A 12,864-nucleotide genomic window follows, 5' to 3' on the forward strand; every position below is an offset into this window, starting at 1 on the left:
TCTACACTCAGATTTTCCTCAAGTGTTACCTCAAACAGGCCTCCTTGGGTTGCCCTAACCCTGCCTCTCTCTATGCCTCCACCCTGCTTTGAGATTCTTTCTAGCATATGTGATTCAAGATACCATCTACCTAACTCAGTTTTTGTCTGTCTGATCTGAATACACTGGTGGCACCATGAAAGCCAGAGCGTGCAGGGCCAGCAGCACATGACAGACAAAGTTTTGTCAGGCCATTAAGCACTGAGTTATGTTCACCTGTGCCTGCTAGTTAACTGGTTTATAACATCCATCCCACGTTATAAACAGGAACAGGTCCTGAACCATGGGTAGGGTTCTGGGTTTGTTCTGTGGACTCACCAAGCCTGACACACAATGCTAGCACACAAGACCCCATCTCAGAAGAGTTGCCCACCTGACCTTCACTAGAGCTCTCTTGACCCTGGCTGCCCAAGTATCCCTCTCAGCCTTGACTGTGGGTCTCTCTGTGCCTGTTTCTTCACCATGAACTTGAAGACAGCATCCACCTCAGGGGTTGCTACAAAGACTAAATCCAAAAGGCAACATGGAGATACTTTCCACATCTGAGCAAACACCAGACTCCAAGGGAAGCTCAGCTAAGCAGAAATGCAGCTTCACAGACTTCCATTCTGCAGCTACCTCACCACTGTGTGCCTCCTTCCACTTCCTCACGATGGCCAGCCCACAGTACTGGGGACTACCTTTCCTCCCATCCTGGCACCTAGGGAGAAAAGGGCCCAGCATCCTGGAGGCCCACACCCGGAGGGCATTTTTCTGGAAGACTCCACACTTGGGGCCACTGACCCTTCTAGAACGATTCCTGGAGCTGGTTTAGTCCTGTTCCCTCCCCCAGAAAGTAGGCAAAGTATTCCTGTCTTCCAACACCCCTCCTCTCACAGGAGACCCTATTGACTAGAGGTCAAGCCAATCTCCTCACCCCCAGTCCCCAGAGGGCATTCCCTGCCCCTCAAGCTGGCCTCTAGTAATGATTTTCTCCCTTGCCCACTGGACAGAAGCAGTAGAGTGACCCAGGGTCAGAAAGGTCTATTGGGTGGCCCTGCACCAGGATATGGGGGTACAATCCATCTTGCCTAGCTTTCACCACTTAAGCCATCCTCTAACCAGGTCAATCCCTAGGGTCTCTGCCAGAGATGGGGCCCCTCTTCTAGAAAGGATGGAATGGATACCTTGGACTGCCTATTGAAACCTCTGGTGGGCTCAGGGCACTAGCCCTTTCTACCTGCCATTAGAAGCCTGCTTGAGAGACCCTCTCCTGACATTACCTCACAGGGTAGGATCAGGAACATGCTATTGTCCCCAGAGTTCTGATAATCAGGCTCACCCCTGGGCATCAGCTTGTCCACAGGAAAAACCAGTGGTGCTTACCAGCAGTGACTGACCAGGAATAAGGAATTATCCAGCAACCATTCCGTCCCTTCCCATCCAAACAGCTTAAGTGCCCCATAGACAGAAACAAGAAATGCCATGCTATGGGGGTTACACGTTGCTTCCCTCTAGGCACCCTGCTAAGAAGACCCTAGACGTGGCCCTGTTCTAGCCCCATCAGCTTCCAGAGCTATGGAATATCAGGGAGCCAGAGAGAGCTCATTTCCTAAGTTGAACATTGAGACCATCCCAACCCTAAGAACCATAGGGTTGGGTATGGGTACATTGAATTCCAAGCTCTGCTACCAGAGCCCTGTAGTGCAAGCTTGTCTGGGAGAGTCACTGTCCCTGCTTTCTATCTGAGTGAATGACAGCTGTCTGGGCTAGGGTGCCTAAGAGCAGTCTGTCCGCCTGACATCCGTCCAAGTGCACAATGATCAGAGGCGTGGAAAAGCTTCAAGATGAACAAAAGCCACAACACACTGTAGAGAGCAAGAAGACCTGATGCATAGACAGTGTGGCCCCTCCTCCCTCAATGCCACACTCACAGGTGATCCCCGGTCAAAGAGGAGCCTCCATAGTCGACGACTGATCGTATCCATGCAGCTTAAGACTCTAAGTTCTCCCAGTCCCGCTCTTTCCCTCGCCCTAAAGATTGGGCTCCAGTGGAAATATTTGCTCCCCAATCAAGGAGCTGTGCATGAGCAACAAGGGCACTATAGGCTTGGATCTCATTCTGATCCTTTGGGTCTCCCAAAGCCTCTACCTAGGAACGTCAACAGGGTGCTCACTCAGCAGAGAGAGCCCACAGGCAGAGCTCTGCCTGCATCCTGTCTTCATCTAGAGTGTTCTCAGTTCAGGGGAGGGGGTCCCTGCCTATTCAGAAACTTGCCAGGCCCCAACTCTCCAAGCACACTATCCAGAGTCTTCCAGAATCCAGCTCCTGCCTGTACTCCAAGTCTACTGCCCTTCATCTTATTGATAATCTGACCAGTAATGAAAAGCATTTCTGTCAGCTTCCAGAGGCCAATCAAGGCATCCCACAGGAATCCCTGCCACCCACCACCCAGTTGTGCTTCCTTCGAGGCTTCCCCTGGCTCTGAGGAGCATGCTTGAGAACATCCCCTTTCTCCTCATGCCACATTAGCATCTCCCTCAGGTCTCCATCCAGGGTGCAGCTCACCCATACGAACCTCTGACAAGAGGATCATAAGTAGCACTGTTCAACCTACAGGTTACCTGGTTCCACCCACAACAGCTGACTTACTTGATCTCTTTACCCTCAGTTTTCTTGTCTGCAAAATGGGAATTGTTTATAGCATTTACCTTGGGAAAAATTACATTGGTGACCACAGCCATTACATTCTTTCTTTTTAAGTCTTGCTTTATAAATATAGCTATGGGGCTTTTAATCTTTGTGTATGTACATGTGTGCATATTTGGGGGAGGGAAGGTATATGCTAAGGTGCATGTGTGGAAGTCAGAGGACAACCTTGGGTGTCAGTTCTTGCCTCTTACCTCTTGAGGCAGGGTCTCTCTTTCTGTTATTGTTCTCTGCTATATACACCAGGCTATCTGGCCCATGAGCTCCTGATACCCTCCTAGTCCACCTCCTGTGCTGTCATAGGAGTGCAACTTTATGTGCCTTGTGGAGATTTGAACTCAGGTCCTCACACTTGCATAGAGAACACTTTATTCACTGATCTGTCTCTCCAGCTCAACAGCCACGTTTTCTAAATACCCACCAGAGGTGACTTATATAATCACCAGGGTGATGTCAGAAGCAGGAACAATTATCATCCCCATGTTCAAGTTGAGGAAAGTGGAGCTTGGGGGAGGTCACATCATTTGTCCTAAGTCTCAGAGTTAGAGAGGAGAGGACTCAAGACTGAAACTCAACTACCCCTGCATCTAGAGTTCAAGCTCCCTGCCTACTCCCTGCCATCTACAACCATTTTTCCTTACTCTCACCACCTCCTTCCCACCACTGTCCCTGAATCCTTGGTTTCAGCTATACCTGGACAACGAGGGACCCAAAATATTAAATTGGAAATTCTAGATTCAAGCCTGTTTCTAGTTCAGAGCTGTCATGAGTAAGCAGTATGGTGAAATTCCGTGGCATTCTTTGACCAATGTATCATGCTGCATCTGCTACCCACCCGTGTTAGTATCTAGGCTATAAGATCTACTGTCTCGGTGCTTGTGCCTGGGGTAGCCATCCCTGGAAGATCTAAACATGTACCATGCAAGGAAAAGGACAGAGCTGCACTTGGGATGGGAGCTGGATCAGAACCCACGGATGCGCTGATGAAGGGGAGGAATGCCATCCATGAAGAGGTTAGAGCCTTGTGCAAAAGAGAAAATGGAGTCCCATTGATCTGCCTCACCTACCCCCAGACTCTTGAAGCCTCACGATATCCATGCCCATCTCCAGGTTCCCTGCCTGGGAGTGAAGGCTCTCCCTGGTCCCAAGGAGGAAACCTCACAGGCTTCAAGCAGTAGCAGGAGACAGGGCTTTTAGAGCTCTCCCAAATTCTAGGTTCAAACTCAAGACTTCAGGCCATCTAAGAGTGAACCCCAGTAAAGTCAGCCTCCTCCACTTCAGAAGGCAGTGCTCCAAATGCCTCCTCAAGGGTAGCCTGGACCCGAGTCAGCTGCCAGTTATGTCAAGAGTAGAACTCACATTGGCACTGAATTGCCAGACATACACTAAACACTGACCAGGGGCCATCAGTTTCTTTCTTCCTCACCCAGCCTGAGCAAATATAAACTATACCATCCCCGTGTTCCCAGTGACACAGGGAGGTGAAGAGAGGACAAGGGACTTGCTGGGGTGCACAGAGCCAAGGTCTGAACATATTCAGCTCTGAAGCATTTGTTTCCTCCAATTGCCCTGCTTCGTACGAAGGGGATCAAGGTACGCCCCCCCCCCCACAGTCCCTTCCCTGCCCCATCCTCTTCACAGTTCAGGCTTATTGGCCTCTCCTCTCATGCTCCCCACACCCACTGCAGCCTGGATAGAAAGTGAGGCCACAGAGGGCCTTTCCCCACCCCCAGCCTGTCCATTAAGCTCCCAGGGCTATCAATGTATTGATTGGCAGCGCCAAGCCATCAGCATGGGTGGGGTACTGCTGAATGGGGGCTGGGCCCAAGGTCCAGCCTCCCTCTCCCCATACATCAGCCATCTCCATACAGATTGTCAATATGGAGCAGTTACTCAATCCTGGACATAGCCTGGATAGGGACAGAGCCTGTGTGGACCGAGGTCTTTCTCCCTTCTCCTCCTCCCTGCCAGCATCTCAACACCACTCTATCTCCCTGAGGACCAGGTAGCCATCAAGCCCAGATGACAAACAAGCTTTTTTCCTGGTGTTTGGTGCCCATGAGGACCTCTTCCATCAGCCCATTATTGGGTGTGATACTCCAGCAAACACAACAGGTTCACATTGAACAGGCAAGGCTGTTCCAGGTAGCTTGTTCCAAGTGCCTCCAAAACCTCACAAACACGTGCACAAGCCGCACACGTCACCTGCAGGTTCACGGCATGCTCTTCATCTGCCGACTGTTCTGACCCAGGTCCAATCTCAGGCTCCTTCATCATAGAAGTCATTGTCCTTCAAGCTCTGCTCTCCAGCATCATCTCTCAGTTCCCATTCCTTGTGGACTGAGATACAGGTATGAACCCTTAGGAGCCCTGTACCTGGCATTGGGGCAGTGGGCACAGGAAGTCAAGTCCACTTCCAGACCCCCCAAGCCCTTTGCTTACTGAACTGAAGAAGGTCTAGCCAGTACCCAAGAACCTGCAGCAGGGATATGCCCTCCCCTCCATTTCTAGGAATAAGTGCAAGCTGGCTGGTGGACAAGCAGGCCTCAAGGTACCACAGCTGAGAGCTGGGGCTCTCATTCATCTTAACATCGGCAAAGAGCCTGGTTCTATGCCAAGGGTTTCCCCAGGGACCATAGTCCCCCTCCAAGCAACCCCAGGGGCAAACCTGTATCCTGGTGCTCCATTAAATGATGAGGACAGAGCGGCCAATCCATCCTCTTTATCATACAGCCAGTGAGTGCCCCCAGACAGGTTGTGATCAGTGGGCTGGGAGCTGACCCCAGACTCTTTCCTATCCCCGTGAATTCCAGCAAAGAATGCAGTTGGTCAAAGACAGTAGACTAGTGCCAAGAGATTCCAAGCCAAGTGAGAGGCAGGGGAAGGAAGCAAGCCAAAGTGCTGGGGAGCTCCTCGGATAGTACACTACGGGTAAGCCGAAACCTTGATGAGCAAACCCCGTTGGGAAGCAGACATACAGGAGGTATGCCATAAATGATCGACTAGTAAAGAACAGTGCCATATTTGAGTGTCTACTGAATATGTGGCCCAAGCTATGACCTTCATTATTCCTAATAGTGAGCCTGGGGAATGCCTAAGGAGTCTGTGGTAGTCGTTTTGACCTTTGAAATAGGATCTCCCTATATACCCCAAGCTGACTCACCATCCTGCCTCAGTCTCCCCAATGTCCAATTACAAGTGAGTGTCTCCATGCAAAGCCTTAGGACTTGTATAATCAATCCCTGTTTATAAGTGAGGAGGAATCAGTGACTCCAAGAGGTTCAGAGTCTTGCCCAAAGCCATGCTACCTGAATGGGGAATAAGATATGTGGGCCTAAGTTCAAGCCTGCACTACCAACAGGCCAGGCATACAACAGGCTGGAGTACCCACGGTCACTCATCCAAGGAACACGCCTTTTCCTCAATTTCTCTAGCACGTGACAACATGGCATACTGACCAGGCAATTATAATCACTCAATTATCTGCCGGGTGTTGGCCTCTCTCTCTATAATAAGTCTTAGTTAGTTCTCACTAACCCTGAGGAGGGGCTTCGCATTATCCCACTTTACAGATATAAGGGAAACAGAGGAGCAGGTGGGTGAGGGCCTTGAGTCATGGGCTGAAGAGCTACAGAACTGAAACCCAAGCCTCTCTGTGCCTGGGGTTCTATGGGAGCTTTTGGTGGCCCACTCCTACCCAACAGGATAACTGGATAAACCCAGTAGAGCAGTGGTTCTCAGTCTTCTGAATGCTATGACCCTACAGTTCCTTATGCTGCAGTGACCCCCATCCATAAAATTATTTTGTTGCTGCTTCCTAACTGTAGTTTTGCTGTTATGAATTATAAGGTAAATATTTTTAGAGATAGAGGTTTGTCAAAGGGGTAGTGACCCATAGGTTAAGACCACTGAAGTAGAGCAAAGGCCCAGGGTTAACTGAGCCAATATAGAGGCTCATCATGCACCCCTGAGGTCTTCATTTGGTGGCCCTCAGCTCACCAGTGCAGTGTCTCTGCCCATCATCAACATGGCAACATTTTAAATGTCACTTGGATGTCAGTGTAAGAACTACTAGCCAGCCAGACCCCAGCCTGAGGAGCCACATACCCTCTGATGTTCCAGAACAAATTCACACTCAGGCCCATGATGTAACAGCGGACCAAAGCTCATCCTGAAGCCAGTTGCCCTGGCCTGTGGGGACAGATGTTAGCATGCCTTTTACCCAATAGTCTGCCACGGGCTCCCAACAACCTTAAAGTCACAGGTTCATTAGAACAGCGCACACACACACACACACACAAACACACACACACACCAATGAAGCTTGCTATATCCAACAGGCAACAGAGGCAGCTGAGACCCCTCCTAGAACCAGAGACATGGCAGTCAAGCCCAGAACTGTCATCTACTCCCTCCCCTTAGAAGACAGCGACTATTTCATTGAGGTTTTTGTCTATGAAGAGAGAGTGGCATTTTTTACCATTTCACACTTACAGAAGCTAAGCCCTAGGGAGGTTAGGTAACTTGTCCCAAGGTCACTCAGCAAACAGAAGGCAGATCTACAGTTTGAACCAGGCTGTGTGAATCTCAAACCTTTAAAATGCCTTTTAACCTGGGCCCTGGAGTCAGGCAGCCGGAGTCGAATCCCTAACTTCACCTCCCTTGTACAGTGTGACCAACAGCAGGTTACTGTGTACAGCTGAGGTTCCTGTTCCTCACCTACAGCATTCTCTAATCCCAAATTGGTTGTGAGCTCTACCTAGATTGTGTACGACAGACACGCAGGGAAGAGGGCAGGCTTGAGCTGCTGTCAGCAGCCTGGGGGCCAGCACCCTGTAACACCCCATACATGACAGAGTTCTAATGGGGATAGATGACTCCTCCCTGTTCCACTTCAGCCTCCCTTTGGGGGCCTACAGAATCACAGAGCTGTCCCAGCACAGGGAGGAGGCTATACCTATGACTCCGACAGACTGCCCCCAGCCCACTAACACTGGCTGTGCCAACCACAAGAAATTTAAAGAATCCACCTTCTTATCTCAAAGCAAGTGGGTGACCTTCCCTGGCTGCAGGAATGCTGGCTGGGTGCCCCACCCCTCCTCTCTCTCTGCCCTGGGAAGGAGGCTTGAAGAAAGCATTAAGTGTCCTATGACACTCAGCACCCCCCCCCCACACACACACACATATGCCTGCACACACACATGCACGCACACACAGAATTCACCTCTAGCTCTGGGGTCCTGGAAGATCAGTACTTTCCCAGGAGAGTGGAGCCTCCTGACAGGGGCAGGGAGAGAGCTGTCCTCACCTACCCTCCTGAGAATTTACACAAGACTTCCCACCAAAGACCCCTCAGCCTGCCTCCTGAGACTTTTCCCTGCTAGCAAACTTGAGGATTCCTTCTAGGGGAGATAGAACTAATACAAGGTCTTAAATCCAGTTCTTGGCTTGTAGCCATGACCCTGAGCAAATCCTTTCCTAGCTAGTTCTGTATCTGCTTTCTCTGTGTGGAGCAGGAATATGACCCCATCCTACCTGACTTTCTTGTAGAAAGCAAGAAGGATAAGATCAGCTTCCCTACATGAGACTTCTTAAATTCTAAGACACCTCTCTTGCACCTAGGCGAGTCTCTTCCCAGAAAGTGGAAGAGATGCTACAATGTCAGGAGCATATCTGACAGTGTTCTCTTCTGAGGCCAGGGACTGTCCAAGTCTCACTCCAAGGGCCAACAAGAAACAGGCTAAGTGCTGAATGGAAACTCGGGAGAATGGACCAATGAATAATGTTGCTTTGAGATATTAGAAGTGCCGTCCAAGAGGACAACTTTCCATCTTCCTCTTGTCCCAAAGGGCACCCTCACCTAGCCTCTCCAACCTGCCCAGTGTAAAAGGATTGGCCTAAGTTTCAGTGAAGGTGGTAGGTGTGGGTGGTCAATCGGGAGTATGAAGGGAACTCCAAACTTCAACACCTCCTGGTGAGACAGGAAGTTGCTCTATGGGAAGAACAAGGAACTGGCAGGGGGGATAAGAGGCTGGAGGAAGCCCTCCCCCTCTCTCCCAACACTGGCTGGCCTTACGCTAGCTTGTCTGAGGAAGGCAAGGACCTAGTGGAGCCTGGCGGCAGGAACAATGTCAGGCAGGTGCCGGCGGAGCTTCGTGAAAAGCCGGGCCCGGTGTCATTGTCAGAGCTCAGCCAAGTGCAGAAAAGCAATTTACTGGTCACGCTGCCTGCTCCCCGCGGAAATTTTTAAAATTCTTCTGATTTGAGCTATCTGTGTTGTTCTGAGTCGTGTGGAGAAAGGGTGAAGGGGTTTTATTAAATTCCCAGCTTCCCACTTCCCAGGGTGGCCCGTGGGTGAAGGCGGGGCTCAGCGCACTGGTGGTGGGCGGAGGACAGTATCTACATTGAGTGTATTCATGGAAACCTGACTTGGTGGAGGAAATCCATTTGGGGCCTGGGAAGTGAGGACTGGGAGGAGGGGAGGCACCCAGAAATTCCATTGCTAAAACCGTACCAATCCCCTAAAACAGTAAGGATGGAAGTAAATTGGTTTTTCAGTTAGCCAAGATACCTCCCTGAGTGGATAAGAATAAGCAACACGTCTTCTGGCACTTTAACTTATCAGCCACTTTTCACAAATGAGGAAACGAAAACTCCTACAGAAGCACAGCATGGTGCAATGAAGCCAGGGTCCAGGCAGAGATCACCTATTGCCAAGCCCTGGGCCCCCTCCTCCACAGAAGAAGGCCTTCTGCTCTCCTTACAACAGAATCATTGCGACTGTAGATGTCCCTGTGCACCTTGTCCGGGACTACACCAACACGCACATTAGACAAACTTGCCCCTGCAGGGCTCAGAATGCAGACTCCAGGCAACCCACGTCTTTGAAGCCATCTTCATCTCTTCCACTAAGGGCCACTCCATCAGTCTATAAACTGTAAAAGCAAACACGAGCCTGCTCATTGTTCCCCCTTTAGGAATCTTGGTTTTAAAAAAAAAAAAAAAGACTAAGGATTACTACTATGACTCCTCTTCCAGACAGACCAAATTTGCACACTGTTTTCTGAGTGATTTTCAAGGGCACCCCCAGCTGGTCCCAAGGATACAGATGAGGGGTTAAAAACATCGGCCCTATGCAGTTCCGAAGTCTACAGGCTGAAGGGGACAAAGGGGCAAAAGAGGGGGGGATGGAAAAGAGGAGGCTCCCTCACCTGCATGAATCCTGCCTCTTGACCTAACCCAAGCAGACCACCCAGATCTTTCTCAAAGATGCTGGCTTAGTTCCGGCCAGGAGGTGGAGGTGGGAAGCAGAGTCCAGACTCCCTCCCTCACACTCCCATCAGAGAACACAAAGACCACCCGGCAGCCCCTCCAGGGTCCCACTTAAAGAAGAACCAAGAGCAGCCATCATGCACAGGATTAGACAGCAAGACCGAAAGGCTCCTTTCTGCCTCCACACCCATTTCCTCAGCTCCTGCCCAAGCTCAGCCCAGCCAGACAAGCAGAACCCCTGGAGTGACCCGGGAACCTGCCCTCTGCTTGGGAATTCAGCTGCAGACAAGACTAGGCAGCCCGTGCCTGGAACTGGCCCTTTTCTTTAACATCCACAATTCCCCGACCCTGTCCCCCACCCCCTCACCACATAGGGTCACATCTGCTTTGGCAAACAGCCAGCGTTAAGTTACTGACTCCAGTTGTATTGATTCAAGAAGTCACTGGGGACCCCAGCCTGGCCAATAGAAGGAAAGAGTCATCAGTCTGTCCATCCATCTATCCTTTCAGCCCAGAGTCTCAACTGGTTTCACCCTGAGTTTCATGTCTGTCCCAAGGAACAGTGAAGATCAAACTAGGATCTACACACACACACACACACACACACACACACACTTCCTTGTACCAGAAAACTGGGAGAACCACCTCTAGCTGGTGCTGGTCTCCAGGCATCTCCAGAACTCAGAAGGCTACACAACCAAGCATCTTCCCATTAGCCCTGCAAGGACACCTGCCTTTCACGGAGAGGGGGAGGGGACAGATAATCCTCTTTTGGCCTATGTCCAGTTTATTCTGAGTCCCCTCCCTTGTAGCTGTAGGTAGGTGGAGGTATTGGGCAGCTGGTGTTTCCTATTCTTATTGCCACCCCCCCCCACCCCGCCCCACACACACCATGCTGAGGCAGCCCTGGTCTGGTTCTAATCGGGGCTGAAGTCGACTCCCTACCCCCCCCCCCTTTTCCTTCATTTCCACGGCTTTGGAAGCCAGAGCATTCCAACTGTCTGTGTGCCAAGACCTTCCCGAGTCTGAAAGCTGCTGAAGTAACAGATCAGATTTTAGCAAGTGCTTTCCAGGCTGAGCGCCAAGCCCTTTTCTGATTCACAGAGAGCGAACGGGGACCAGGCAGGGAACAAGCCCTGGGCTGCACCACCTTGGGCAAGGACATGTGGAGCAGAGCGCAGCAGGATGGGGAGAAGTCTCTCTCTCTCTCTCTCTCTCTCTCTCTCTCTCTCTCTCTCTCTCTCTCTCTCTCTCCCCCCCCCAGAGTAATTTACAACTAAAGCTCTCTCTCTGGACTCAAAATCCACTCAGCTGAAAACAACCTTTTTGTCTGCAGGGACAAGCAGGCTGTAAAGGGACAGTTGGCATAAAAACCTCTAGGTCCCTACCTCGCCAGCTGTGGTCGGAGGTTGGAGTCCCACACATCACTCGGGCCAGAGTCAGCCCTCCGACTCTGGGAGATTTCCCTACCGAGGCCGACCGAGGCCGCGACAATCTGCACTGGCTCAAGCAGTAGCTCCTAGCCCTTGGCCTGACACCGCCAGCGCAGGACGCGCGCGAAGCCGCCCTTCTGCGCCCTGGGAACAGGTGCACTGGGCTTGTTGCCCAGGAGGGGTGGGGCACCGAGAGGGGGCGCGGTCCCGGGAAGGGGGGTCGGCCGGCACCTCGAAGAAGAGCGCGCTGGGGTTGGCAGGGGGTTGGGGGAGAGACACGACTCGACTCTCAGGAGCCCACGTACCTGAACCTGGAAGCACAGCAGTAGAAAGTGTAAACACCTGCGGGAGAAAGAGGGAGAGGAGGTCAGTAAGATCCGAGGAAGGGGCACAGATGGACAGACAGACACGCAGCAGAAAGTCGGGCGGACAGACAGACAGAGCCACACACGCACAGGGACAGGCATCCAGGCAGGGTGGCCAGACCCGGGAGGGTGCTTACAGGCAAGTGCAGGCGGAGGGCGCTGAATACATCGCGGGGCGGGGGGGGAGGCGGCGGCTCCTAGCCCAGCCTGCACATGTCCGCTCCGCGCGGCCGGGACCGGGCGCCTCCGCCGCCGCCGCCGCCGCCGCCGCCGCTGCTGCTGCTGCTCCCTCCTCGCCGGCTGCTTCTGCAGACTCTGCTGCTCCGGGGCGCTCCGCGGCGCGCCCTGCGGCATCAGCGCCCCGCGCGGCTCCTCCGGAGCGCTGCGCCCTCCGAGCCGGCGCGGGGGCTGTGGGGCGAACGCGGTGCGGGAGGAGCCCGGCCGGTGCGGGGAAGCTGGACTGAAGCGGGCGGACGGAAGGGCCGTCTGGGCGTTCGCGAGACGCGGGCTGCGGGTTCAGTCTAGGGGCAGCATGCACGGCGGGAGCTGCGGCAGAGGCGCCGCAACCGGGACTCGAGGCTGGCGGGGCCGGGGTCAGCGCTCCGAGGCTGGGGCGCGCATCTGCAGTGCGAACGCGTCACGGCCGCTCCGTCTGGGCGCCCGCCGGCTCATGTCTCCTCCTCCGTGTCTCTCCGGCCGTGCGCATCGCCGCCTCCCACCGCTGGCGGCGGCCGGGGCGTTTTCTACGCGAGGGCGGCGAGGGGGCGGGGGGCCAGGGGCGGGCCCGGGCCCGCGCCGGCACAATGAGGATGCGGGGCCCGGGGGCTCCCCCCTCGGGGCGCGGCCGGACGGGCGCTCAGCGCGGCTGGGTGCGCCGCGCCCACATCAAAGCCGGCCCTGCCTGCTCGCCTGCCTGCCGCGGCCTCTCCACTGCCTCCTCCTTCTGGCGGCTCAGGGTTGGAGGGGAGGCACTCAATACTGTCGGCGATGGGACTGGCCGTTCAGCATGGCAGAACCCACGAAGCTGGACCTGGTGAGCGCTGGAAGCCGTCGGAGCTCTCCGCCA

At 53.2% G+C, this 12,864-nt stretch overlaps 1 protein-coding gene across 1 annotated transcript in view; it reads right to left on the reverse strand.

Moving 5' to 3' along the window:
* Positions 1 to 12,506, reverse strand: part of Fgf18 (fibroblast growth factor 18) — a 31,391-nt gene extending 18,885 nt beyond the window's left edge. Inside the window, exons 1-2 of the mRNA XM_021177853.1 lie at positions 11,936 to 12,506; positions 11,739 to 11,775 (exon numbers count right to left, since the gene is read on the reverse strand). Coding sequence (XP_021033512.1) covers positions 11,739 to 11,775; positions 11,936 to 11,967 — 69 coding nt within the window. The 5' untranslated portion in view covers positions 11,968 to 12,506. The remainder of the gene's footprint in view (positions 1 to 11,738; positions 11,776 to 11,935) is intronic.
* Between the last annotated feature and the right edge of the window lie 358 nt (positions 12,507 to 12,864).

This window comes from Mus caroli, chromosome 11 (genome assembly GCF_900094665.2).
Source record: "Mus caroli chromosome 11, CAROLI_EIJ_v1.1, whole genome shotgun sequence".
NCBI lineage: Eukaryota > Metazoa > Chordata > Mammalia > Rodentia > Muridae > Mus > Mus caroli.